General features: G+C 56.4%; 2 protein-coding genes across 5 annotated transcripts in view; one reads left to right on the top strand and one right to left on the bottom strand.

Annotated features, from left to right (window-relative positions):
* The first annotated feature begins 1,738 nt into the window (after positions 1 to 1,738).
* RGS11 (regulator of G protein signaling 11) lies at positions 1,739 to 10,911 on the top strand. 2 transcript variants are annotated; one of them, XM_060032962.1, is made up of 17 exons: positions 1,739 to 1,814; positions 2,182 to 2,278; positions 2,355 to 2,405; positions 2,552 to 2,658; positions 3,290 to 3,341; positions 3,463 to 3,521; positions 3,733 to 3,809; positions 3,974 to 4,055; positions 5,220 to 5,288; positions 6,226 to 6,249; positions 6,332 to 6,393; positions 6,512 to 6,625; positions 6,704 to 6,819; positions 6,914 to 7,001; positions 7,087 to 7,225; positions 10,025 to 10,107; positions 10,186 to 10,911. In XM_060032962.1, exons 1-17 carry the CDS (start codon positions 1,752 to 1,754, stop codon positions 10,286 to 10,288), a joined length of 1,386 nt encoding a protein of 461 aa, XP_059888945.1. In that variant the 5' UTR covers positions 1,739 to 1,751; the 3' UTR covers positions 10,289 to 10,911. The 2 variants fall into 2 exon arrangements, with proteins under 2 accessions (XP_059888945.1, XP_059888944.1); XM_060032961.1 differs by having other exon boundaries at positions 6,220 to 6,249.
* A 1,042-nt stretch (positions 10,912 to 11,953) lies between these two features.
* The window catches only part of FAM234A (family with sequence similarity 234 member A), a 31,125-nt gene continuing 16,280 nt past the window's right edge, over positions 11,954 to 26,798 (bottom strand). For 2 of the 3 annotated variants that reach the window (XM_060031350.1, XM_060031351.1), the window contains exons 2-13: positions 23,510 to 23,557; positions 22,896 to 23,193; positions 16,546 to 16,665; positions 16,118 to 16,309; positions 15,203 to 15,333; positions 14,842 to 14,974; positions 14,558 to 14,687; positions 14,069 to 14,209; positions 13,742 to 13,817; positions 13,450 to 13,605; positions 13,058 to 13,160; positions 11,954 to 12,970 (exon numbers count right to left, since the gene is read on the bottom strand). In XM_060031350.1, coding sequence (XP_059887333.1) covers positions 12,759 to 12,970; positions 13,058 to 13,160; positions 13,450 to 13,605; positions 13,742 to 13,817; positions 14,069 to 14,209; positions 14,558 to 14,687; positions 14,842 to 14,974; positions 15,203 to 15,333; positions 16,118 to 16,309; positions 16,546 to 16,665; positions 22,896 to 23,160 — 1,659 coding nt within the window. In that variant the 5' untranslated portion in view covers positions 23,161 to 23,193; positions 23,510 to 23,557 and the 3' untranslated portion in view covers positions 11,954 to 12,758. Of the gene's footprint in view, positions 12,971 to 13,057; positions 13,161 to 13,449; positions 13,606 to 13,741; positions 13,818 to 14,068; positions 14,210 to 14,557; positions 14,688 to 14,841; positions 14,975 to 15,202; positions 15,334 to 16,117; positions 16,310 to 16,545; positions 16,666 to 22,895; positions 23,194 to 23,505; positions 23,558 to 26,798 lie in introns of all 3 variants that reach the window. The other variant, XM_060031352.1, reaches the window with a different exon arrangement.

Here is a 26,798-nt window from a genome sequence, read left to right as displayed (position 1 = left end):
ATTGACTGGGCTGTGTGAGCATGGCGGGGGGTGGAGGTGTCTTTGCATGCTCTATGCTCAGAGGCCCCCGTCCTTGGGGAGAAAAGGACACTGATCTGAAACAGAACGGGGTGGTGGAGTGCTGAGAGGGGCGCACAGAAGGGGCCTCTGGTCTTGATGCCTAAACAGACCTTGTGATAGGTGGATGGGGGTCAGCGGGGCAGGGGCAGGGGTGAGCTGGACCTGAGGCTGGGGACAGCTGGATCAAAGTGGAGGGGGAGGCAGAACACCAGCTAGAGTCCCCCTGCTTCCTTACACCCCTCCGCCCCCCCATTTCTGAGGACACCCAAGGATCAGATCTGCCCTGGCCCAAAGGAGCCCCCTATCTGAGAAGGAGGCCAGCAGGCCGTGGGTGCGGGAGGCATGTGTGCTAGGGTGGGGACTGTCCCCCTTGGAGCCGCACCTGCCCACAGTCTTTCCAAGGCAGGATCTCCCCAGCTGGAGCCCAGCCCTTCTAGGGTCACATCCTGCTGCCCCTTCCCTGGGGTGGTCAGGGAAGCCACTTGTCCCCAGGCTGGGGATAGCTCTGGCCTCTGGGGGCCTTCAGCCTCTCTAGAAGCCCATCCATGAAGAGAGGACAGCCAGGCCTGGTGCCAGCCTGACCCCACCTGTGTGGGTGGGGCTGGGTGAGAGAATTTCACTGGCATGTAAAGGAGAATGGCACCTGGGAAGGGTAGAACACCCCTCCAGTACCCCTGCCCCAGCTCAGCCTGGACATGGCTTTGCCTGCACTGGAAATGGGTTCAGATGGCCATGTCGGAGGCTCTGGCCAAAGGCTAACCCCGACATCCTGCCCTGCCCCAAGCACCTAAAAATCAGAAATAGACCTGTTTGCACCACTTTAAAATGGCCCCAACAAAAGGGGTGTGGGTGGCCAAGCTGTTGGAGGAGGGAGAGAAACGGCCAGGCTGGGCCCTGAGCCCAGAGGCTGCCCACGAATCTTGGGGGGCAGGTGTTGAGACCTTCTCTCCCAGTAAAGCCCCCTCCCACAGTCTCCCACAGTTTCGGGGTAACCCGGGTGGGGTCTCTGTCTGTTCCCCAACTGGTGCCCCAGGCATCATCGGTGCAGCAGAGGGGAAGTGAGCTGCCTGCCATATTTCCCCAGGCCTCAAGGGCCCCCGCCCAGCACACCTATGCAGCCACGCAGTGTCATACCAGCCCGGTAGCACCTGCATGTGGCAGGGACAGTGTCACAGTTGCAGGGACACACTCCTAGGGCAGTTCGACCCCTCACCCAGACCTTACAGCCCCTGAACCACTGGTCGCCCACATCCTGGGGCGCCACACAGGAGGTGGGTATGGGGGAGGGGTTACAGTGACCCTAAACGGTTATCCTCCACCCCAGCCCTCCTTCCCCACAAGTCCCCTCTCCCCTTTTCTGAGTCCCCATCCTTTCCCTGAGTTCCCACCCCACCTCTGAGCCTCCCCCACCGCCGTCCCAGCAGAGGCTGATTCCCCCCACGCTGTCCGGGTGGGTCCAAGCCCCCTCTCGAAGCTCCAGGCAAGCTCCCGCGGGCACGGGCCTCGGTTTCTCGTGACGTGAGGGGATCCTGCTCGAGGTGGATGATCGGACGCGCGTCCCCAGACCCCAGACCCCGCGCTGCGGAGGGTTAACTCGCGGGCGGGGCGGCGGCCCGGGAGAGGAGGCGAGGGGAGGGGAGGGGCGGGGCGGGGCGGCCGGACACCCTCGCCCCGCTGGGCCTGCCTCAGCCATGGCCGCCGGCCCCGCGTCCCACGGCGGGCTCCGCCGCGCGCAGAGGCCGCATCTGAGCAAGGTGGGTGCCGGGATCCCGCCCGCCCCCGCCCCCCGATTTCCCGACACGCGAGGCCGGGAGGGGCAGGAGAGGAGTGAGTGCGGGTGCACGCGAGTGTGGACACTACGCGAGCGCGCGAGTGTGGACGCGGGTCTGAGGCGATGGCACTGTGTGAGCGGGGTGGGGCGGCGGAGACCCCGGGGTTGGGGTCGCCGCTCGCTCGCGCCCCCCTTCGCCTCCGCGGTCAGCCACGGCCTGAAATCCCACCATCAGTGAGCGTTAATCTCCTTCAAGCACACTGATCCGGCGCATCCCGGGCTGTTCCGGGGCATCTGGATATGGGGGTGGGGTAGGAGGCCACCGCAGGCCCTCAACCTCCTTTGCCCAGATGGAGCGGATGGTCGTGAGTATGCAGGACCCCGACCAGGGCGTGAAGATGCGGAGCCAGCGCCTGCTCATCACCGTCATTCCTCACGCAGTGACTGGTGAGGTGTTGCAGGGGTGGGGCGGGGTGTGCCGGCCCTGCCTCGGCCTCCCCCTACCCCAGTCTCTGCTATGCAGGCAACGACATCATGGAGTGGTTGATCCACAAGTACTGCATCACAGAGGAGGGTAAGGGGTCAGCCCGCTGCTCTTCCTGCACCCCATACCCGGCCCTGGGGTCGCTGTGCTGATGGCCTAGGGCTGGGGCCAAGCCCACTGTGCTGGGGGACCCGGCTCGGCTCCCCCCACTAAGAATTCACCACCTTGCTCCCCAGAGGCCCTGCACCTGGGCACCCTCCTAGTGCGGCATGGCTACCTATACCCACTGCGAGACCCCTGCCACCTTGAGCTCCGGCTGGATGAAACGCCCTATAGGTTTCAGGTCAGGCTCAACTGGGAGCAGGTAGGACCCATCCCACCAGGCAGCGCCTTGGCAGACACTCCTGGAAGGGGTGGGGCTGGGGCAGGAGCAGGACCTGTGATGTCACTGCAGATCTTGTGGTCCACTGCCCCCTCCCCAAAAGGCCTGGACTGGAAGCGTCCCTGTGACAGAAAGACCAAGTTAAGGGGAGGGACCTTTAGCAGGGCCCCATAAGGGGTAGTACCTGCAGAGGACTCCACCAGCTTACCCGGGGTCCTTAGGCCCCAGCCCTGAAGAAGGGGCCTAAGGACAGGATCCCTGCACCTCAGTGTGCGTCCTCAATCATGATGGAGCCCCCCCTCCTGCCCTCCCTGGCCACACCAGGGACCCTGGCAGGGCCTGCCCTCAGTCCCCACCCCCCCAGCACTACAACTACCTCCTGGGCCTGGGCAGGGAGCCCAGAGTCAGTGAACCAAGCGCAGCTCGGTCCAGGTGGACGGAATGGTGGATGGTCAGCTGAGCCTTGGGACAGTGGGAAGATACCCCCCAGCCAGCCCAGTCTCCTCCCAAGGGAGCTGAGAGGGTGGGGATGACTCTTGGGGCGGGGAAGGCCCAGAAGGTCACAGATACCTTTGTCCTTGCACCACACCAGACGCCCTATTTCTGGATGAGCACCCTGTGGCCAGCCGCTGAGCTGGACTATGGTGAGTGAGGAGGGGTGGGCTAGCCAGGGACAAACTCCCAGGACTGGTGGCTGCAGGTGGGATGCCACAGGGGAGGGGGAGCTGACATTGCTCCTCTGCAACCTGTGCCCTGTCCTTCCAGCCATCTACCTGGCCAAGAAGAACATCCGAAAGCGGGGGGGCCTGTTTGACCACGAAAAGGTGGGACACCCTCCCCACCCCTCCCAGGCTGAATCCAGCCAGAGGAACCCAGTCCCTACTTGTGGCCCTAGAGCACACAGCCCAGACCCCAGGGTGATGTGGATACACAAGCACAAACACCCTAGGTGGTCTCAGAGGGGAGGTGGGAAGTCCACACCCCAGAGCTGGGCACCGGAGGGAGTTTCCCGCTGGAGACCTCAACACTCCGCAGGAGCACTATGACCAGCTGCACAGGAAGATCAGCCACACGTGGGACCTGGTAGTGATGCAGGCGAGAGAGCAGCTGTGGTGAGACCACGCCCTGCATGCCCCGCACGCCCCCGGCCCAGGCACTGGCAGCCCTGGGACCAGAAACAGCACACCCAGGCTTGGCTGCCTGCCCAGGCCTCGGCTGAAGTGGGGGGTGAGGTGGTGGGTACAGTGTCCCCCCAGCTCTGCCTACCCCCCCCCAGGGCAGCTAAGCAGCGCAGGAAGGGGGACAGGCTGGTCATCGCATGCCAGGAGCAGACGTACTGGCTGGTGAACAGGCCCCCGGTGAGCCCCTTGTGGGGGGTGGTCCTTGGACAGCAGCGGAGTCCTGCTAGCGGTCAGTGTGCCTCCTCAGGTGCTCGCTGAGGAGGACCTGCTTTCTGACCCCTGGGAAGGATATGCTTTTAGGGATCCTGTCAGGTGACAGGAAGTTCTTTTTCTGTGGTTCATGAGAACCCAGAGGTCACAAGGCCAGGCCTGAGCTGCCCCCACCCACAGACTAGGACACAGCAGCTTCTCTCTGGGTCTAAGGAAGCAGAATGTGGGCACCTGAAGGCCCTGGGTGGGGTGGGGGTGGGGGGTGTGTGGTGGTGAGTGAGGGCACCTGAAGGCCCTTGGGGTTGGGGGAGGTGAGTGGGGGCAGGCTCAGCTGCAGCATGAGGGACTGAGGTCATAGGCCAAGAGCTTCTGGGGTGCTGGCCTGGGTCAGGCCTTACCCAGATCCGTGGGCCTGGCAGGTGGGTTGAGGTCCCCCTACTGTGCGGGGCAGTGGAGAGACCAGTAGACACAGATGTGTGCTGTGAGGGGCAGTCACAGCGGACCCTGAATAGAAGCTCCGGGGGAAAATACTCCACGAAGAAAAACAGAGAGGAACCCAGGGGCCTGATTACCTCATCAGGTGTGGGTAGTGCCTCTGGGAAAATGACCCTTAATCTTCCACCTGAGGGTCACGGGGTCTCAGGCGTTGAGGGTGGAGTGGGTGTGGCCAAGGCTGAGCAGTGGGCTGAGGGCCAGCGGTGGTCCTGTGGAGGGACCAGTAATGGCGCCCGTGGCCTCCGGGGAGGCATGTGTGTCTGGGGACGGGGTGGTCAGGACGAGGTGCGGCCAGAGGGGCTGTCTCAGGTAGGGCTGGGGTTCTGGCCTGAGCAGCCAGGAGCTCGGAGGTGAGTTTGGCTGAGGCGAGGAAGAACAAGGGCTTGGGGGCAGGTCACAGACTTCGCTTTAGGAGCCAGGAGCTGGGTGAGGGGCTGGAGAGGGGACCAGGGTGGGCTAGACAGGGAGGGTGCCCTGGGGTGGGGATGGGCAGAGAGCATACAGGTCCCGAGTTCCCCTGAGCATGTTTCCACATTAGGGCCTGACATGGGCGCAGAGCTTCAGTGTATGGGGTTAGGAGGGTCTCAGCAGCCTGCCTGAGCTGTGCCCCCGCTTCATCTCATCCCCCCTCTGCAGCCCGGGGTCCCCAGCGTGCTGGAGCAAGGTCCAGAGCGGAATTCCTGCACTGCTGGGCGAGTGCAGATGGTGAGGACCCTGCATGCACACACCCCCAGCCCACTCCCCACCCCTGCACAGTGCCCTCCGCTCCATGTGCCCCCACCTCCCTTAACCCCTCCACCTCCCCCCCTGCCACTTTACCCCACCACTCCACCCACTCCACCACTAGGGGACTGCTTGGGGGCTGCCCACCCACCTGTCCACTTGTCCATCCAAATGTCCCATGATTCAGTCACTCCAAGTCTCCTGCTTTGCTCCCCAGCTCACTGCCCCGACTCCCAGCCCCCTGCTAACTCTCGCTCTCTCTCACCTCCCACCTGCCGCCCTGGGTGCAAGTAAGTACAGTAGACCCTATGGGGGGAGGGGGTCTTTTCCCCCAGGCTAGGGCAGCATCAGGGTCTGTGGGGACTTGGAGGGGTGGCGAGCAGGGCCACGGGCCCGAGCAACCAGGGCCGAATGAACCATGCGCCTCCAAAGCCTCCAAACTGGATGGAATTGGACCAGGACACGTGTCCGAACTTTGTAGCAGCAGAGTCCTCGGTCAGATCCCACGACACCCAAAACATAGAGTGGAGTCATCTAGTACTTTTCTGAGAAAACATCTTCCTGACTTCAAAATCATAGTTCACGGTCACAGGTTTGTGATTTCCAGCAAAGTCACGCAGATAGCTGAGAGGAGAGGTTGGCACCACAAGCATCCTGAGGGTGCTGTCTGCCCTCCCTTCCCTTCAGTACATTTGAAAACATGAAATAGTGACAGTTGGGGAAACTCAAGGCAACTTTGAGCACCTGAGGGCTTGGTGAACACCCCGAAACGTCCAGACTTGAGGCCCCAGGAGGCGTCCTGGAAAGTCAGACCCCTGCATTAGAGGCCAGGGCTCCGGAGGGCAGGGCAGGGGTGGGATGTCAGTCCCTATAGGGACCTGCCTTCTAACTGCAGCCCACCGGCCCCTTCCAGACCAAGACCGTGGATTTCTACAGGCGGGAGGTAGGTCCTGGGGGCAGAAGGGAGGGGAGGGGTGGGCTGGTGGCTCCCAGCCCCGGCGCCCCTCACAGGTCTCCCATCTTAGGTCGAGTGCTTACGAAAGGCACTGGGCAGGGCCCGGGTGAAGTCTTCCGTCTGCCTCGAGGCGTGAGTGGGATGGGGGTGGTGGCTGGAGACCCCCAGCCCAGAGCCCAAACCCTTCCTCCAGTGCCCTCGTCCCCACAGCACTCCCTGCACTGGCCCTGGCACCACCCTCCACCCCCAGGTACCTGAAATTTAGCAGCCAGCGTGGGCCGCACGACCCCATCATGTCGGGGTGCCTGCCCAGCAACCCCTGGGTCACAGACAACGATACCTACTGGGCCATGAATGCACCCAGGTGAGCCTGGGGTGGGCCAGGAGCTGCAGGTGTGCCCCTGCCTTCCTCGTGCTCCTGACCCACCCGCCCCTCCCCCAGCGCGGCCGTGCCCACAAGGCTCCGTGTGGAGCAGTGGGCCTTCAGCTTCCGGGAACTCTTGGAAGACCCTGTGGGACGGGCCCATTTCATGGACTTTCTCAGTAAAGAGTTCAGTGGTGAGAAGCCCCCGCCCCTGCTCCCTGCTCGAGCCCCCCCCCCCCAGGTTTCCACCAGCATGGGGTGGGCCTGACCCCGTGCCCGGACCCCCAGCTGAGAACCTCAGCTTCTGGGAGGCCTGTGAGGAGCTGCGCCACGGAGGGCAGGCCCAGGTCCCCGCCCTGGTGGACGCCGTGTACCAGTGAGTGCCGCAGGGTGGGGCGGGGGGCGGGCAGCGGCCAGCCCAAATGGCCCAGACCCACCGGGGCTCCTCTCTCCCATGCCAGGCAGTTCCTGGCCCCTGGTGCTGCCCGCTGGGTCAACATTGACAGCCGGACGATGGAGCGGACGCTGGTGGGCCTGGGCCGGCCGCACCGCCATGTGCTGGACGATGCCCAGCTGCATATCTACATGCTGATGAAGAAGGTAGGCGCCTCCTCCCTCGCCGCCCCCCCCCCCCCGCCCCAAGCCAGTGTCAGGTGGCTTCAGTGGCCACAGCTCAGAGGCTGGTCCGCACCTGCTCCCCGTGGCTCCTGCCAGCTTAGTCCCGCAGCTCACACTGCGCTTTACAGAGCAGCAAACCGAGGCTCAGGGCAGCTGCAGGGCTTGTCCAGCCGTGGTTGTAAAGTGTTCTAACGTGGAAAAGGTCAAATATGAACAAAAAGTAAATGACGAATCCCCACGTACCTACAGCCCACCTTCACAAACTGTCGACTCGGGGCCCATCTGGACTCACGGTCCATCCTGTCCAGTGGCCTACCACACACCACCACCCCGCCCCGCGACTTTAAAGCCATTTCCAGACTTCCTGTCTGTAGGTATTGCAGGAAGTTCCCTTAAAGGACACGGCCACCGCTTCCCGTTCAACATGGCTGCAGAGGCCAGCATCACACACGAAACACCAGCAGTATTTACTCAATGCCCTCGAGTGGCCAGTCGCGTCCCCTTCCCCATGTGACCTCAGGCTAGTTTCCCGCTGCTGCTTATTCTCTGTGCTGTGGAGTGTAGAAGCCTGATGGGGTCTCGGGGCTGAGATCAGGGTGAGAGCAGACTGGTTTCTTCTGGAGCCTCCAGGGGAGAATCCGTCCTCCTTTCTCCAGCTTCTGTGGACACTGTGTTCCTTGATCAGATTGTTTTCAGTTTTGTTGTTGTTGGTTCGGTTTGGTCGGGAATAGTTACTTCAGAGGTGGTGTCCGATGTGTTCTCCACTCAGGAGGGATGTCAGTCCAGCTCTCTCTCTTTTGTGGTGAAAGCAGCCTTGACAGTCTGGCCCAGATCCATGATTTCATGAGGGTATGGGATGTTCTAACCCATCACTGCCTCCCTGTTCTGACGCCTCCTCTCTCTGCTCGTTGCTGGCCCAGTGGTACCGATCATAGAGGAAAGGCAGGACCGAGGCTTGATTCCTCCTTTAAACATATTTATTTATTTATTTATGGCTGCGTTGGGGTCTGTTGCTGCTGTGCGCGGGCTTTCTCTAGTTGCGGCGGGCGGGGGCTACTCTTCGTTGCGGTGAGCGGGCTTCTCATTGTGGTGGCTTCTCTTGTTGCGGAGCACAGGCTCTAGGTGCGCGGGCTTCAGTAGTTGTGGCGCATGGGCTTAGTTGCTCCGCGGCATGTGGGATCTTCCCAGACCGGGGTTGAACCCGTGTCCCCTGCATTGGCAGGTGAATTCTTAACCACTGCACCACCAGGGAAGTCCTAAACATAATTATTTTTAAATATTTTTTTTCCTAATTTTTTTGGCTGCATCGGGTCTTCATTGTGGCACACGGGCTTCTCTCTAGTTGTGGCGTGTGGGTTTTCTCTTCTCTAGTTGTGGCGCTCAGGTTCCAGAGCGCATGGGCTCTGGAGGTGTGGCACGTGGGCTTAGATGTCCTGCTGCATGTGGGATCCTAGTTGCCTGACCAGGGATCAAACTTGCGTCCCCTGCATTGGAAAGCAGATTCTTTACCACTGGACCACCAGGGAAGTCCCTTGATTCCTTCTTTAAGTACCACTTTTCAAAATAAGCAGTTGGACCCCTGGTATCTGCCAAGGGTAGTCAGTGAGGTTCGGATGCTTTTAATACCATTGTAAATTCACGTTTTGACCATATTTGATGGGTTTCAATCCCTTTCAGTCCTTGTCTCATGGGATGTGCAGAGGTCCCACCCTCTCCGGCTGATTGCTCTTGAGTCCTGTGACGTGTCCGAAATCTATGGTACTTCCTAGCTTTCTAAGGGGCTGTCCTACTCCAGACCTAAAGCCAGCCATTCCTCGGGCCCTCAGCCCTCCCTCGGGGGTGGTGTTCAGAAACCATGACCTGCACATCAGACCCGTCATAGTGCCAGGGGTGGTCATGGTTCCCAGGACTTTCAGTGGACAGAATCAGGAAATACGTGTTTTAAATAAAACATACCAGGAGTTCATACTGATACTTCTAATTCGGAATCAGGATTATAGAGTTTCCTTAACCTCTTTGGCCTCTCTCTCTCTCTCCTCATTCCCCTACTGAACATCTGGGTTTTCAGTGGTGCCAACATACTCACTCACTTGCTTTTTCTCGAGATTCACTCAGTAGCTCAGCTGAGCAGCACGACACTACCATTCACAGTGACTGAGAGTCGTTTACTGTTTGTTTATTCGGTCATTTGTCCACAGCCCCTCAGACGCCCCTCGGACACTCAGTTACGTGTGGCTAGGGTGGTGTCGCCCGCTGGACGCCCAGCTTCACTTGTCCCCCTTCAGTGTTTGGGGGTTGCTTATTTATTTTATAATTACATAAAATATCTACACAGCTTCAAAATCCAATCTACAAAGTACATTCAACTAAATCTTGTTTATACCCCTGTCCCTCCACCAGAAGTTAACAATTTAAAATGTGTATTTTTCTTTTTTAAACATAAGCACCTGGGTTCGTAGATTCCTGTCCCTCTTTATTGAATCCCGTGGATTTGTCGACCTTGCCTTTGTCCCGCTCCACATGCCCAGCCTCACTCTGTGCGTCTGCAAGAACTAGTGACACCGGTTCCCTGTCGCAGGAGGCGCCACGTTCACTCCCCGTGTGGGCACCGGGCTCCTGCGTGGTTGGGGGCTGGTCTCCCTGAGCCCGACCCGGTTTGGGCTGGTCTGGGGAGGCTGCTCCGGCCCAGTCCACTGTGGGCCCCGCCCTTGGAGGAGCCTGGGCAGTGCTGGCTGAGACCAGGAGTGGGAAGGGATCAGGCCCAGATGCTGTCTGTTGCAGGACTCCTACCCGAGGTTCCTGAAGTCGGATTTGTACAAAGACCTGCTGGCGGAGGCCGTGGTGCCCCCGGAGACCAAGCGACGGTCAGCCAGGTGGTGCCCAGGGAGGCAGGTGGGATGCCGGGGGTGGCGCCCTGTGCTCAGGCCCCTTCGTCTCCACAGGGTGTTCCCGTTCATGCGGAAGCTGCGCCATTCCAGCCCCAGCCCTGCTCTCCTTCCTGCCTCTGCCTCCAGGGAGCCCTCGGGTGGTGACGGGGAGGCCTAGGTGGGCCTGGGCAGGGGCAGAATGGGGCCATCTTGCCCTCATCAACTCCTCTTGCCCAGGGTCCTTGCAGCCACTGAGACTCCCTGGCGCGGGAGTCCCCTCAGAACCCGAGCGCCCGGCCTTACGGGGGCACCGACCTCTGTGGCTTCCACCTTTCCCCTTGTCACACCCTCCCCCAGAAGGGGCTGTTCGGGTGCTGATTCCCAGGGCAGGGGTGCCCTGGACTGAGACAAGATGGCAGCACACCTGGCATTCCACGCCGGTTCCCACCCCGCTGGTGACTCCCCGGGCAAGATTCATAGTCAGGTGGCTTCCAGCAGGGCGCGTGGGCATGCAGGGGGAGGTGCTGCTCCCACTGGGCCGTGGCCTCTCCACCTCCGTGGCCACCCGAGGCCCATGGCTTCTCCCCGGTGTTGTACAGAGATGGCTCCAGCATCGTTGCTCCTCCAACAGCCAGCCCTGGTTCACAGCCAGGGCGGCAGAGCCTCTGGGGAAAGACACCAGGGAGTCCCCACTCCGAGGGCCCCCCGAGACTCAGCTGCTCCTTTGGGAGTACAGCCAGACTGGCTCAGCTGGGGCAGCGCCACCCCTCCCTCAGGGCTGCCCACACCCTCCCGCTCCCAGCGCAGAAATAAAAGACCTTTGGGTCCTCACTCTGAGCCTGTCCTGCTGTGGTCCAAATCGTGGTGGGTGCACATGTGGTGGATGTGCTTGTGGTGGGTGTGCACGCACGTGTGGCGTGTGGGTGAGGAATGCACTGGTGAGGGAGGTGGTGAAGGACAACAGGAAGTTCAGGTGTCAGAGGCAGTGGGTGGAGGATCCCTTGTGTGGGGTCTGTAGGCCTTGGGCTGGGCTCAGGCTGCAGACTTGGGGAGACAGTGGGGAGCTTGTGCTCTGGTGGCACACGGATGCCTGAGTCTTCCAGGGGAGAGTGAGCACAGAGTCTAGGAGGCTGTCTGGTGTTGAACCCAGCCTCTCCAGGGTCAGCTGTGCCCTATGACGTCACAGTGACAGGGAGCACAGTGCAGGCTTTATTTACAAGTCCAGGCTGCACTGGTGAGGTTGTCTCCGGGGCGGCCCAGACCCCAAACTCCTGCACATCATCCTGGAACCTAAAGGCTGGTCCCTGCCCAGAGCCGGCTCCTCCATCCTCCGCTGTGGACCCAGACCTGGGCCCTTGGGCCCGGGTGGCTTCTCACAGGGACACGGAATCCAGCCCCTCAACCTCAGCCTTGTTGTTGCCTCCCAGGCCTTCACAAGGAGAAACAGACCTGGTTCTGGAAGCAGGCTTGTCACACGTAAGCGCCTTCAGGAAATTCCTGCAGGATTCTCCACAACAGCCCCCATCACTTTGGTAACCCAAACCTTTGTCTCACTGAAGCCCCCTGGGCTCCTGCTGCCTGGGCGGCTACCAGAGCTCAGTCCTGGAGGACACAGGTGCTGGGGGGGACCCCCTGCCTGTCCCGGGTGGGAGAGTGCCCACAGGCTGGGTTCCTAGCCTGCTGTGGGTGAGCAGGGCGGGAACCACAGACCTGAGATGCACTTGGAGGCCGTGCTGGACGCTCCCAGTCTCTGATTGATTGGGTGGTGTGGGTGCTGGCCTCACCTCCCCAGCAGCCTTTCCCACTGATCCAGCAGACAAACACAGGCACACATGGGGCTTTCCAGACAGTGCAAAACCAGTGTTTATTCTGATTTCTTCCCGAGGCACCCGCGGTCATCAGGCTGCTTGCTTTTGTCCGGGCACGGCTGTGTCCCACAGCACCAGGCGGGTCTGGGGTGACCAAGGCACAGAGGTGAGTCCTGCATCAGGTGACACCGACTGGGGGGGGGTGTCCAAGCACCAGGAAGGAGGGGCCGCTGGCTACACCCAGGGGTGCAGGGATCCCTGAGGGACAAGGAGCTCCAGTGTGTACCCAGGGGTGCACGCTGACCCCAGGGCACATCCTGGGGCCAGGTCCTCGGGACCCTCACAGCTCAAGGCAGCCCATCTGTCACATCCTCCCAGGACCCATTCCTCATGGGCCCTGTCATGGGCTCTCCAGGGCGAGTTACCACCAACCACACCAGGGTGTAGGCCTGCGTCAAGCCACCAGGGCCCACCACCCTCTGAGCTCCACGACCCCAGGGAGACAGTGCAGAGAAGGCAAGGCTCAGACAGAAAGAGGGAGGGGATTCTGCAGCCAAGGCTCTGGCCAGGCATGGAGGAGTGAGGGTGAGCTGCTGCCAGCACAGGCTCTGCCCAGGGAGACCTGGGTGGGGCTCGGAGTGGGGACCTGAGTGAGGACCTGGCATGCTGGCGGGAGAGGGGAGAGGCCCTGGCACGTCCCTGGGGTAACGGGCCCAGTGGAGAGCGTCGCCAGGTCACCAGGTCGGGAGTCGGCGTGCAGACCGAGCCAGTGAAGGGCTGACTTCCCAGGATGTGAAATTTCGGCAGCCACCTCCGCTTCGGGCTCTGGCCAAACCACGTCTAGGCCTCGTTCCGGTACCGTAGGCGAGAGAACCGGTCCCTGACGGCCTGGTCGCTGTCGGGGCCACCCTCAGCCAGGCGGACTACCTTGCTGCTCGGGATGAGGTCCCGCACCTTGTGTTTGGCCACAGAGACCAGGCCGGGTGGATCCGGGCTGGCCGGGCCCGTCAGGAGAATGTAGGCAGCGTGGCGGCTCGGCTCAAGCAGAACCACTGTGGGGACATGGCCATCAGGTCCCGGGACCAGCCAGCACAGGCCTCCCATGGCTGGCGGCCCGGGCCCATGCGGGGCACACTCACCCTGGAAGGTGACAATAGGGGTGGAGATGTTGGCCAGTTCCAGCAGGACTCCGGGCTGCGTGGGGTGGAACATGTACAGGTGGTGCCCGGCGGCTCCGCGCTCCTGCAGGGAGTGCAGTGGGGGCATGAGGCTGACCCTCCTGGACGCTCCTGACTGGGACCACACCCAGAGCTGTGTCCGCCGGCGTCCCACAAAACACCCACCTCCCGCCCCCCTTCCCCACCTGACCCTGACCCTTCTCGGTTGTCTTCCAGCTGCCACCCCTCGCACCCACTTCCTCCCAGAAAGCCCAGACCCCCTTTTCCTGCCCACCCTGCATGGCTTCTATCTATCTGCACTCACCCAGCCACCGGCTCCACCCCATGCCACAAACCAGGACCCAAGACTGTACCGTCTGGTTGGCACCAGCCAGCTCGTGGAGGCCCCAGAAGAAGAAGGCGGAGCGGTGGTCTGCGGTGGGAAGGCTGGCGGACCGCGGGTCCCTGGGGAGGCCTGGGAGAGCCTGGCTCCACAGGACAGCCCCGGAGCTGAGGTCCAGGAGCAGGATCTGCAGAGGGAGGGGCAGCACAGGGTTGCGTCCCAGAGGCGGCTCACCGAAGCCTCTGGTCCCCGCTCAGCCTATGGCTCAGACCAGCTTCCCTCAGCTACGGGCAAAGGTGAGACCCAGGAGCAAGTGCCGCAACCTGTCTCTCGGAGCCGGTCCCGTTCTCAATGACCATGGCTGGGGTGTCGGGTTTGTAGTAGCCGAGGATGGGTTTTCTGGAAGGAGAGTGGAGAGGAGGGCTCACACGGGCCTCTGAAGGAGACACCTGGGATAGGCTGCGGCCGCACCTGCACGGGCCGGAGCTTTGACGCCAGGGGGTCTCACTCTCCTCCCCAAGGGCAGGGTAGCACCAGGTGACAGGCAGTGGCCTCTGGCAGAAGCATACGGGCCTTGTCCCCAGGGCCGCCAGGGGTGGGGGTGGGGGGACACGCTGGGGTACCCAGCTCCCTGGAGAAGGACCCCATACCTCAGGACCTGGGCTGCACCGAGGGTCCACCTGGGCACCAGCTCCTGCCCGTCCAGCAGCACGCAGGCCTCGGAACTCACAAGAAGCAGGTCCTCACCCACCTTCCCCGGAACGTTCATCAGGTAGCGGACAGCTCCCGAGCTACATGGGCAGGAGGGACGGGATAGGGCCCCGGGTAGTGTTGGGGACGGGACCCTCCCCAGCGATGCCTGCCGGGCTGTTTCCCTCAGGCTCCCAGGGCTCAGCCTCATCTTTCTTACTTCTCCAGTTTCAAACTACAAGGAAGGCCCTCACCGGATGCAGGGACCAGTGAGCCCGGGGGCGGGGGGGCCATCTTCTCCCCCGTTTTTATTTGTCTTCTGTTTGCTGGTTTACTGAGTCTGAGCCCAGGACGACCTCAGACACCTGACACAAAGTAAGGGCCCTGTGCCCGCCCTACGGCTCCTCCTCGCACCCGGGGCCCCGCGCACAGGCGCCCACACCCCCGACCTGTGCTCCTGCAGCCTGCGGGAGGTGGCGTTGAGCCTGCCCTCCCAGAGGGGGTCGCTCTTGAGCGAGCTCTCCCTCCCGGTGGCCTTCTCATACAGGCCCTTCACTGAGTGGCTGCAGAGGGAGGTGCCTGTGAACAAAGAAGAGCCTTGCGTCACCTGTCAGCGGGTGATGACTTCCAGTCCCTGGAACGACAGCGGGAGCCACCAGCCCCACACCTGCTTCCTCCCAGGTGCCAGCAGGCCCACGAGGGAGGCCACCCTGGGGCAGCGGATGCCACGTACCGCAGGGGATGAGGACGTAGTGGGCACCTGCACTGGTGACATAGAGGATGGAGCCGCTGGTCCCGTCCACACCCAGGCTGCCCGGGGGGCCGACTTGCTGCCCGGTGCCGCCTGAATAGACGTAGCCGTTGACCTGCAGCACACGGAGGAGAAGGGGAGCAGGCCCACCCACTGGGTCGAACCTATAGTGTCTGATGCCAGGAGACGTGGGGCCGCCCGCACCATCCTCAGAGCTGTGCCCGTGGCACCAGTGGGAAGCGCACTCTCTGCCACTCTTGGGGGCCCAGAAGCGCCCGCTGGGTCTGCAGGCACCCGAGCTCGGGGCAGCGGGGGAGGCCAGTGGCTGGAACGAGAGCTGTACCTGGTTCTCCTCCTGGGTGAGGACCAGCAGGTCTGGGACCCCGTCAGCATCGATGTCAGGCACCTGGAGCAGAGGGCTCAGGACGGACACGTTCCCCCCGAAGCTGCTGGGATGGCTCCACAGGGTCTCCCCTAAAACCAAGCACAGGGCCCGTGTGCTGCCATGGAAAAAGACATGCGTGTGTAGCCGCCTGGTGCCCATAGGCACGTGTCAGCAGCGTCACTTTGGGGCAGCACAGCCCCCTCCTTTCTTCTCATCCTGTTTCCAGTGTTTGGCTGACGCAGATCCTCCCCCTCAGATGGGCAGGGCCTGGCCTCCCTGCCGCCCACTGGGGTCACACATGCAGCCTCTGCCCCGTGCACAGGACGAGAATGAAAGTGCAGCCTTGTGGACGGACCCGGGGACTGAGGTCCTGACCTGACAGCATGTGACCCGAGTATGATCTGCCCACGCCCGTGTTTAGTCAGATTCTTCTCTTCTCAAAATATTTCCAGCTTGCTCTTTATTCTCCTCCCTACTCTTAAAACCACAACTTACAAAGGAAGTGCTGCTACCCCCAAACCTAGCATCAAGGCACAGAATTCCTTAGGGCTTCGGAAAAGGACCAGGTCCTGTTGCCTTAAGGCAGGTCTCGGGGCTCGAGCTAGCCAGGCCCACACACCCCATCCCCGGGGCCTGCCCAATGAGCGGGCATCAGCAATGCCCCCACCCCCTCCAGGTGCCATGCCGCAGGCACAGGCGGGACTTAGGAGGGCACGACAGTGAAGTGTGACTCCTCATGGGGCGTCCCCCTCCCACCCGTGCCTTCCTTCCTATCCAGCCACACCGCCCACAAGAGCCCGGGCTGACCCTCCTCAGAGCATCCTGGCATCGGACCCGTGTGCGGAGGCCTGGGGGACACAGGAAGCAGCCTACCTGTGACCGAGTCTACCGCAATGAAAGGGCCAGGTCTGCCGAGGATGATGCAGGCAGAAGACGCCCCGCTGCCCCTCGGCTGGGGGACACCGCACTCCACAAGGGCCCTGTTCTGGGCCACGGGCCTCTCCCAGAGGACGGTGCCGTTGGCCCCCGACACAGCGGCCACGAAGGTGCAGGGGGAGGAAAAGCCTGGAGGGAGAGACCCAGGTCTGCAGGGCTGAGCGTGCCGGCCTCGTGCTGTGGCCCTGCCCTGGGCTCTGTCCCTGGATCCCTGGTGTTGACCCCATGGGGTCAGCAGCCCAGTGAGGAAGGTGAGTGACATGAAAGTTCCCAGAAATTCCACCAACTGCTTCCCCCAAAACCGAGAGGGCGAGGGGATTCCTCCTCCTGCAGGGAGCTCATTTTTTGGGTAAAAACAAAATTACCTTCATCAGCACAGGAGAGGCTGAAATTGCTTCTGCTGCTGTTGGTGTTTTTATAAAGAAAGAGAACATCCTGGATCCTGTCCTTGTTCACGTCTTCTGTGGCCAGAAAGTCATAGGCAACTGAAAAGGAAACCACCGGCTACTTTCCCAGGCCAGGCCTGACGCACCCCACTCTGGGCGCCGTGGGGCTAGTGCCAGGTGCAGCTGCCCACGGAGCAACCACAGGGAAGCGCTGCTTCCTCGTGGGCTGGCAGCCCCACACCCCTTCAGAGCAGCAGCAATTCTTCATCCCTTGGGTGTCCGTTGTTAAGGACACCTGGGCATCACAAATGGACGTTCTGCACACCTTCTGCTCAGGGCCAAGTCCCTCCCCAATCAGACTGGGGTCTGGAGTCCACATGTCCACACTCACAGGGGCTACCTCTTCCTTCATTCAAGGACTCAAATGATAAACTACATGCTTTAAAATCAAACACCAAAGGAACAAAATGAGGCCCTTACCTCACTCCATATACAAAAATGAATTCAAAATGGATCAAAGACCTAAACTTAACAGCTGAAACTGTAAAACTCTTAGAAGAAAACATAGGGATTGGTTTTGGCAATGATTTCTTGGATATGACACCAAAAGCACAGGCAGGAAAAGAAAAAAATAAGTAAATTGTACTTCATCAAAGGACACCATCGAGGGAGTGAAAAGACAGACCACAGAAGGGGAGAAAATATTTGCAAACCATACCTCTGATAAGGGATTAATATCCAGAATATACAAAGAACTCCTACAACCCAACAACAAAACAAACAACCCAATTCAAAAATGGGCAAAAGACTTGAATAGATGTTTCTCCTAAGAAGATATACAAATAGTCCATAAACACATGAAAAGATGCTCAACATCACTAGTAATAAGGGAAATGCAGACCAAAACCATGAGGGGACCTCCCTGGTGGCGCAGTAGTTAAGAATCCGCATGCCAATGCAGGGGACACGAGTTCAATCCCTGGTCCGGGAAGATCCCACATGCCTCGGAGCAACTAAGCCTGTGTGCCACAACTACTGAGCCTGCGAGCCACAACTACTGAGCCCGTGTGCCCTACAGCCTGTGCGCCACAAGTACTGAGCCCACGTGATGCAACTACCGAAGCCCAAATGCTCTGGGGCCTGCGTGCCGCAACTACTGAGCCCATGTGCTGCAACTACTGAAGCCCGGGCCCCTAGAACCGGTGCTCTACAACAAGAGAAGCCACCGCAATGAGAAGCCCACGCACCGCAACGAAAAGCAGCCACCACTCACAGCAACTAGAGAAAACCAGTGCACAGCAACGAAGACCCAACACAGCCAAAAATAAAAATAAAATTATGAAAGCAGGGACTCAGACAGTTACTTGTACATGAATGTTCAAAGAAGCATTATTTACAACAGCCAAAAGGTGAAAATAACCCAAGTGTCCATGGATAGAAGAATAGATAAACAAAATGTGATCCATCCATACAATGGAGTATTATTCACCCATAAAAAGAAATGAAGTCTGCAACACGCTACAACATGGATGAACCTCGAGGACATTATGCTCAGTGAAATTAGCCAGTCACAAAAAGACAGACAATTCCAGTTATGTGAGGTACTTAGAACAGGCATATTCTAGAGACTAAAGTGGAACAGAGGTTACCTGAGGGTGGACAGGAGGGCAGGATGGGAGCTGCTGTGTTTGAGATGATAAAGGTTTTGAAAAGAGTGATGGGCACAGAATATCTGTTTGAGATGATAAAGGTTTTGAAAAGAGTGATGATGGTCAGTGCAGCGTTGTGAATGTTTGAATGCCACTTATTTGTTCACTTTAAAATGGCGATTTTTGGGTGATGTGTATTTTACCATAATTAAAAATAAAACTGAATACCAGACACAAGACTTCCAGAATCATGGAGTGAAGAGCTTGGCAAACAAATCCTCTCCTCCAAAAATAACAGTAAAATGAGGCAAAGTTGTCAAAAGCACCCATTTCAGGACACTGGAACCAGACTGAAGGCACACCTTAAATCAAGAAACACTGATTTAAGAAACACTATTGAGCCGTGGGTTGGAACAGAGGACATCTGGGGCCTTTCACCTTGGGCTGCTCCCATGCTCACCCTCCATCAGCCAGGTACCACACTGGGTGAGATTAGAAAGCAGCAGCTTCCTGCCAGGGGGGCTGAAAACAGGAGTGATCTCCGGGGCAGACCAAGGGGAGGCCAACTTTGGAGCCAGCTCCAGGGTGAGATACACATAGGGAGATGGGCCAGAAAGTGAGACACCCTAGTTGGTTCTGATAAGACCCCACATATTCCGGGCAGTCTGAAGGCTTCACCCACCATCAGGAGAGACGAGAGAGGGCCCTTGCTCTCTCCACGTCTATGAGGACAAAGTCATCACCAGAAAAGAAAGCTGTGTTTGGGAATTCACTGAAGGCTCAGAGGTTAGAACTCCATGCTTCTACTGCAGGGGGCATGGGTTCGATCCCTGGTCATGGAACTAAGATCCCACAAGCCGTGTGGCATGGCCAAAAAAATAAAATAAAATGGGGCTAATAATCTAAAAAAAGAAAGAATGAAAGAAGGAAAGAAAGAAAGGGAAGAAAGGGAGGGAGGGAAAGCTATGTTCAATATCCCTCACTAATACAGACACAAACTAGCAAACTGGACCCAGCAACCTGAAGAAGTGATGGTACAACACGATCTAGTGGGTTATACCTCAGGAACGCAAGGTTGATTTAACATCTGAAAATCAAGGTGATATGCCAGGTTCACAGAATAAAGGACAAAAACCACACAGTTGTCTGACAGAGAAAAAGCATTTGACAAAACCCAACACCTTTTCATTATAAAAACCCAAACAGATAAAGGGCATCTACAAAAAGCCTACAGCTATTAGCACACCTACTGCTGAAACATGTAATGTTTTATTCCCAAGATTGGGAGGAAGATACCTGCTCTCACCTCATCTGTTCGACATTGTACTGGAGATTCGAGCAATGAAATCAGGCAAGAAAAAGAAATAAAAGGGAAGGAAGAAGTAAAACCGTCTCTCTCTCGTTTTTTTTGCATATTGCATGATTCTGTACGTAGGAAATTCTAAATACACACATACACCCCTACTAGTCTAGTTAATGAGTTCAAGGCCACAATTTAAAAGGTCCATATAATAACCAGCAGTGTTTCTATAAACTACCAAAGGGAACTTGAAAATTAAATTCACACAACAATTCCTATCACAAGAGCATCAAAGAGAATATTCAGTGGTGGGGGAGGGGTGGATTGGGAGTTTGGGGTTAGCAGACACAAACTATTATGTATAGGATGGATAAACAACAAGGTCCTACTGCATAGTACAGGGAACTATATTCAATATCCTGGGATAAACCATAATGGAAAGAATATGAAAAAGAATATATATATGTACAACTGACTCATTTTACTGCAAAGCAGAAATTAACACAACACTGTAAATCAACTATACTTCAATAAAATTAAAAAATATGCTTAGATAAAAGTACTCATAAAAAAAAAAAGAGAACATTTTGGAATAAATTTAACAAAAGAAGTGCAGGACTTGCCCACTGAACACTGTAAAACTCCCTACACGGGGAATGCAAGGTTGGATACTGTTATGATGCAACTCTACCCAAACTAATTTATAGATTCTACACAATTTCTGTTAAAACCCAAGAAGCCTTTTTTACAGAAATTGACAAGCTGCTCCTAAAATTTTATAAAAATGCCAAGGACCCAAAGAGCCAAAACAATGTTGAGGAGAAATAAAGGAATAGAGTTGGAAGACTTCCGTCTGTGGAGCTGTGGAAATCAAGACGATGCGGCACTGGTGTAAGGACGCAGAAGGACAGAACACAACTGATGGTTGAATGCGTTTCAGCAAAGGCGCCAGGCCACTCAGTGGGGGAAGGACCACGTTCCCGACACTGTCGACATGCACGCCTCCCACCCCCAGACTCACGGGAGCTCTGCAGCATCAGTGCCGAGAGCAGGGAGGTGCCCTTGTGCCTCTGAGACGGTCCTGCTGGGAGGGAGGCATGTGTGACCATTTCTAGAAATCCTGCCACTTGCTTCCACCAAACACTCTACACAAAAAACCACCTCGAAATGGATCACAGACCTAAACGGCACAGTGAGAACTCTAAAGCTTCTCAAAGAAAAAACAGGAGAAAATCTTCATGACCTCACATTAGGCAGAGAGTTCTTAGACCCCAAAAACAAAACCCATGCTAAACACTATAGAAAATAAAAAGACAAGCCCCAGATGGGTCACAAATATTCACAAATCACATATGTGATGAAAGACTTGTACCTGGAACATATAAAGAACTTAAAATTTTTTTATTGACATACAGTTGATTTACAATCTTGTGTTAAAAGAACTTTTATAACTCAATAATAAAACAATTATATTTTTAAGTGAGCGGAAGATTTGAATAGACAATTACCAAAGATGACGTAAGAATGGCTAATAACCCACGTGAACATCATTAGTCACCAGGGAAACGCAGACTATAAATGCAGTTAGGTACCACTTCACACCCACTAGGAAGGCTACACTAAAAAAGACAAGAGATTTCCCTGGTGGTGCAGTGGTTAAGAATCCACCTGCCAATGCAGGGGACATGGGTTCAAGCCCTGGTCCGGGAGGATCCCACATGCCGCGGAGCAGCTGGGCCCGTGCACCACAACTGCTGAAACCTGCACGCCTGGAGCCCGTGCTCTACAACAAGAGAAGCCACCGCAATGAGAAGCCTGTGACGGCGGCGAGGAGTGGCCCTCGCTCACTGCAACTAGAGAAAGCCCTTGTGCAGCAACAAAGACCCAATGCAGCCAAAAACAAACAAACAAATTAATTAATTAAAAAAAAAAGATAATGACAAGTGTTGGCTAGGATGTGGAGAAGCCAGAATCCTCTCCCACACAGCCAGTAGGGACATGAAACGGTGCAGCTTCTGGGGAAGGCCTGGCAGTGACAAGAGTCAAACACAAACTTACCACGAGGTTCAAGAGTTCTGCTCCTGGCAACCTACCCAAGAGAAATAAGACATATGTCCACACAAAGATTTGTACACAAATATTCACAGCAGTGTTACTCATTAACAGTCAAAAACTGAAAACAATGCAAACATTCACCAACTGGTCAATGGATGAATACTCTGGTCTGTCCACACAAAGGAACACACTACCACATGGATGAACTCATGTAAGTGAGAGAGGCCAAAGATGCATCTTACATGATTTCATTTACACGAAACGTCCAGGAACAGCAAGTGTATAGAGATGGGAAGCCCACTGGCAGCTCCAGGGCTGGAGTCGGGGCTGGGGCCTGCGGGCAAGGAATCGTGTAGAGATGATGGATGTGCTAAACACTGGATTGTGGCGACAGCTGCACAGGTGCTCAAGTCTCTTTTTTTTTTTAAACAAGTTTATTCTATTTTATTATTTTTTTAAATAATAGTTCTTTAATTTATTTATTTATTTATTTATTTTTGGCTGCGTCGGGTCTTAGTTGCGGCACGTGGGCTCTCAGTAGCTGTGGCTCGTGGGCTTAGTTGTCCCGCGGCATGTGGGATCTTAGTTCCCTGATCAGGGATTGAACCCGCGTCCCCTGCATTGTAAGGCAGATTCTTTACCACTGGACCACCAGGGAAGTCCCAGTGCTCAAGTCTTAAACTGACTAAGAATCATCGAATCGTATACTCAAAGCGAGTGAATATTATGATAATAAATTATATCTCAATTAAGCTGCCAAAAATAAACACAAACATGTATTACTTCACCCTCTCAAGATTAGGCACCAAATTCTGAACAAAATTGACCGTCAGTGGGGCTTAAACAAGAAATTCCCCTTATTCCACCAGAGAGGGCTTCAAGTCTGTGCAAAGAAACATTGCGAGGCTGTCAGCACCCACGCCCGCTGATACGGGCACAACTCCCAACAGGCAGGGAAGTGCCCAGAGGAAAGCTGACTCAGCAGCTTCCATAAGGCCAAGATTTTACGAGAGAGAAATCAAGTGTGCTCAACTGCGGTGGGGCGGACTGGAAACTCGGCTGGAGCACGTCAGGGAGACCCAGCCACAAATCTGCTGCCTGGTTTTCACATTTAGATCAGTCTTCGCTACATCTATTCTGCCAGTTGCTCTGTTTTACTATGTTTTTTTAATTCAGAAAAGTAACCAAATGGGCCACTTTCCTTTCCTGACCCCCCGCCCGTCCTTCCTGAGGACGCTCCTGTTTCCATGAGAGGCGGCCCCCGGCCCCCAGACTCCAGGGGACCCAGGGATACTCAGCGCCCCTGCCCCACAAGCCGCCCGCACCTGCTGCCTTGTAATCGATCCTCCACACCCCCTGTGACGCCAGCCGGTCTGGACATGGGATGATGAAGGAAACCACGAACACCACGAAAAGGCAGACAAACAGCGAAAGAAAAAAGGCCACCGTCCGGCACCGGGAGAGGCGGGACTGCGGGGGCGGCTTCACGCTGGTTTCCTTTCCCGCTGGGTTTCCCAGATGTTCCTGCACCTTCCTGTTCTCGTTCTTCAGGGGGTGGATCTCGGCTTCTAAGTCCTTGCCGTCCGTCATCGTGTGCACACCCCCAAGCTCACCTCTTGGCCACTGTGGTGGCGACACAGGAGAGGTGGTCAGGAGCCCCAGGGGCGGCTGTGACTGCGGCCCATCAGCCCAAGAAAGGGTGTCACAGACTCCACTGGAGAAGGCCTCAAACTCAGAGGGCAGTGGGTGCACAGAGGCAGCACGCAGGACGGGTTTCCCTCTACGCTCTGCAGCTCCTGCCTGCTGACCTGGGCAGGCTGGCGGGGCTAGACTACAGCAGAGCATGCATTAAACATTAACTATTAACTGAGGCACCTCTGACCGGCCTCCCAACCCGAGTCGGGGTCAGCCCCCCAGGGAGGGGGCTGTACTTACTCACCGGGTGACCCAAGCGAGCTGCAAGGTCTGACCGCACCTGTGTCCTTCCCTGTGAAAGGAAAACAGTGTTTACAAGACTCTGAGGGTTAAAGCAGTAAATGCACAGAAGCACTTATAACAGCATCTGACACAGTGAGCGCTCACTCAAGCTAATTATTATTGGTAACAAGATAAAGTCACGCCGGGGCTGGGGGGGGTGGGGGGGATGCGGGGCGACCTCCCTCCTTCCTGCCCCCCCTGCTGGCAGCACTGGGCGTGTCGGGGAGGAAACCCAGGGCGGCCACCTCGGAAAATAAGACGGAAAACACTTCTGAAGTTGAACCACAGACAGAGTGGGCCTGACGGCTGGAAACCTTCATCACCAAGCTTTGTGCTCTTCATCGTGCGAGAAAGAAACAAACTTCTGCCTGGCGTAAGGCAAGGTATTTGTTATTTTGGTCCTTTTTAAACAGCCAAACCAGTGTCCTAACTAACACAAATTATATTGAGAGGGTGCAAGGGATCAAAGGGTCTGAGTGGGTTATAAGCCTCATCTACATGAGAGGGAGGCTGTGCCAGTGGTTAAAACCAGGACAGCGGGAAGGGCTCCCTCTGGGAAGGGGTGGGTTAGGGAGGCAGGAAGAGACAACAGAATGCTGGTTTTCTCTATAAACGTTTTACCTTCTGACTTTAACTGTTTTTCTCTATTATTTAATAAAAATAATTCACTTAAAAGCCTGTGTACACAGCCACTAGAGCAGCTTTGGTAATAAAATGTAAAATGGCAGGGGTGGGTGAGGAGGTAGAGACCCTGGGAAACACAGTCGTGCACAGCGGTGAGGAGGAAGCACGGCAGCCGCTGTGGAAACGGCCTGGCGGTTCCTCAGACGATCAAATACGGGGCAACTGTCCGACCCAGCAGCTCCACTCCTAGGTGTTTTTCCAGGAGACCCGAGAACAGGGACTTACACAAATGCTCTGAGCTTCATTGTTCTGAATAACCCCACTATCCATCAACAGGTGATGGATAAACAGAATGGGGTCTGCCCACACTGTGGACTATTACACAGCCATGAAAAGGAGTGAAGCTCTGACACAGGCGATAGCATGGACAAACCTCAAAAACATGACGCTTGGTGAGATTATACAGACACAGAAGGTCACGTATCATACGACTCCATTTATACGAAATGTCCAGAACAGGCAGATCCCTGGAGGCAGAAAGTAGATAAGTGGGTGCCAGGGGCTGGGGGGAGTGCTAATAGGTGAGCCTTCCTTCTGGGATGGTAACAATGGCTGCAAAACCCAACGCATGTACTAAATGTCAGTAATGGTAAAGTTCATGTTGTGTGTATGTTACAATTTAAAAAGAAAACCAAACAAATCTCTGTGCCTCCCCCTAGTGCTGAGACATGAGTTTTAACATCCTGCAGTCAGAAAAGGTGAGCCTGTCGAGGTAATGAGCTGGACACAGGAAATCGAACAAGGACTCATGACCAGGGGCCTCCTCAAGCCCAAGCATCTTACCCGTGGGGCGGGAGGTGGGGGCCCGTCTGGGAGGGACGGGAAAGAGCCGGCAGCAGAGCCTGGATCTACCTGGCGCATCCAGCCTCTGTGGTCCCAGCGAGGGGAGTGTGAAATATTTAACATGCGTAGATTCTTTTAGCAAAGCAAAGAAAACTGAATGAGAGACCAGAATGCTAAAATTACTAATTTTAAAAGCTCTATCTATAAAGTTCTCTTTTGTAAGAGCTTTAGAACGTTGGGCCAGAAACTCAAGCTCTCTGAACCACGGCTGTGCAAGCATGAGGGCACCTGCTCAAAATGACAACCACTCACATCCCACTTACAACCCTGTTTCCCAGACCTCGTTTGCGGCTGGCACACCTGGAGACCAGGTCTGCACAGGGAATCCGCTTTCACAAGCGCAGGCGCATGTGGGGATTGCAAAGCGCTGGTGAAATGCAACCAGGCAGTCTGTGAACGCAGTGGGGTGAGCACAGAGGTCCCTCCTGAGCCATGATCCTCACCTTGGGCACATTCACCACCCGATCAAATCAGCCTGTCTGGGTGGGGCCGGGCAGAAGGCGACTCCCAGGTCTAGCCACCTGGGAAAAAGCGCTGGCCCAAGAGTCTGCCCTTTTGCTGTGGTCACCCCACTCTCACCACCACATGGCTAGATTCTTCCTGCCTCCTGCCCTGCCATGGAGACGCCACCTCCCCATTGCCAGCCTGGAGGAAAGCAAATAAAAGGGAGGAAGAGCACCTTCCTTCCATCCAGCTGCCTGGGGTTTCTTGTCCTTGGAGTTCTCGGCAAGCTTAGTAAAGTAAACCCCAATGCCGATGACCCCAAGCCAGTAAGTTAAACCACTCCTTTTCCTAGTCAGTCTTTCACTCCCTAAGCTAAGAAACAAGGACAGTGCAAAACGGTTACTGATGTCATTTGGAAGAAACAAGGACAGTGCAAAACAGTTACTGATGTAGTTTGGGTTTTTTTTTAAGTCAGCAATAAATTTATGTGATACAACGTGTGAAGGATATAAAAGCATAACTGCGCTTCCTCTGTAGCCCCCAGGCTCAGGAGCAGAAGCGCGGCACGAGTTTCTCACGGCTCCCTCCAGAAATATTCTGTGCACTGAAAACCATAAAGTGTGTTTTAAAATGTGAGTAGAATAATCGAGTTATAAACCTGACCTCTGAAAATTAAAGGAAATATGAGCCCAAACTATTCTCTAGTCCCTGCTACACAGGTTTCCTTGTTAAGTCAGACCAATGGTGCATCATGGAGGGAACACAAGGAATGCTATTGGTCCCCCAGTGAGTGCAGAGAGAACCCCCTCCCCACGCTACCACCCATCTGGATGTAGAAGCAGAAAGGGAAACTCTCTCCAAACGGTCCTTAGCAACACAGCTGGGGAGTCAGGTCAGCACCTACGGTCTGGCCAAGCCCGCATGCAGGGGAGGACAAAATAAGACCCATCACAGACCTGATGGTGGACGGACAGAGGCTTCAGGAGGCCAGCTCCCTCTGCAGGGGCCAAGGCAGTCCCGCGAGACCAGCACCCCGTGGGCTGACCTGGTCCAGGGCCATGTTGTGATAAACATCCCCGCAGGAGCCACCTTTTTAACCAGCAGACGTTGGCTTCTAAAACTGTGAATGAGCCACTAAGACATCTGTTGAGGTCATAAACTGATCTGAGATCAAAAAGAATTTGTGAGAAACTCGTTTAAAATCGCCAATGAGGGGACTTCCCTGGTAGTGCAGCAGTTAAGAATCCGCCTGCCAATGCAGGGGACACAGGTTTGAGCCC

Source organism: Delphinus delphis, chromosome 15 (assembly GCF_949987515.2).
Source record: "Delphinus delphis chromosome 15, mDelDel1.2, whole genome shotgun sequence".
In the NCBI taxonomy this organism is placed as follows: Eukaryota; Metazoa; Chordata; class Mammalia; order Artiodactyla; family Delphinidae; genus Delphinus; species Delphinus delphis.
This window is presented reverse-complemented; position numbering and strand designations above follow the sequence as displayed.

Bases quoted from the DNA above. Each gene is read 5' to 3' on its own strand.
- RGS11 (XM_060032961.1), top strand. From the start codon at position 1,752: ATGGCCGCCGGCCCCGCGTCCCACGGCGGGCTCCGCCGCGCGCAGAGG. The intron at 2,279-2,354 runs GTGAGGTGTTGC...TCTGCTATGCAG, and splicing joins CATTCCTCACGCAGTGACTG to GCAACGACATCATGGAGTGG. The intron at 7,002-7,086 runs GTGAGTGCCGCA...CTCCCATGCCAG, and splicing joins CTGGTGGACGCCGTGTACCA to GCAGTTCCTGGCCCCTGGTG.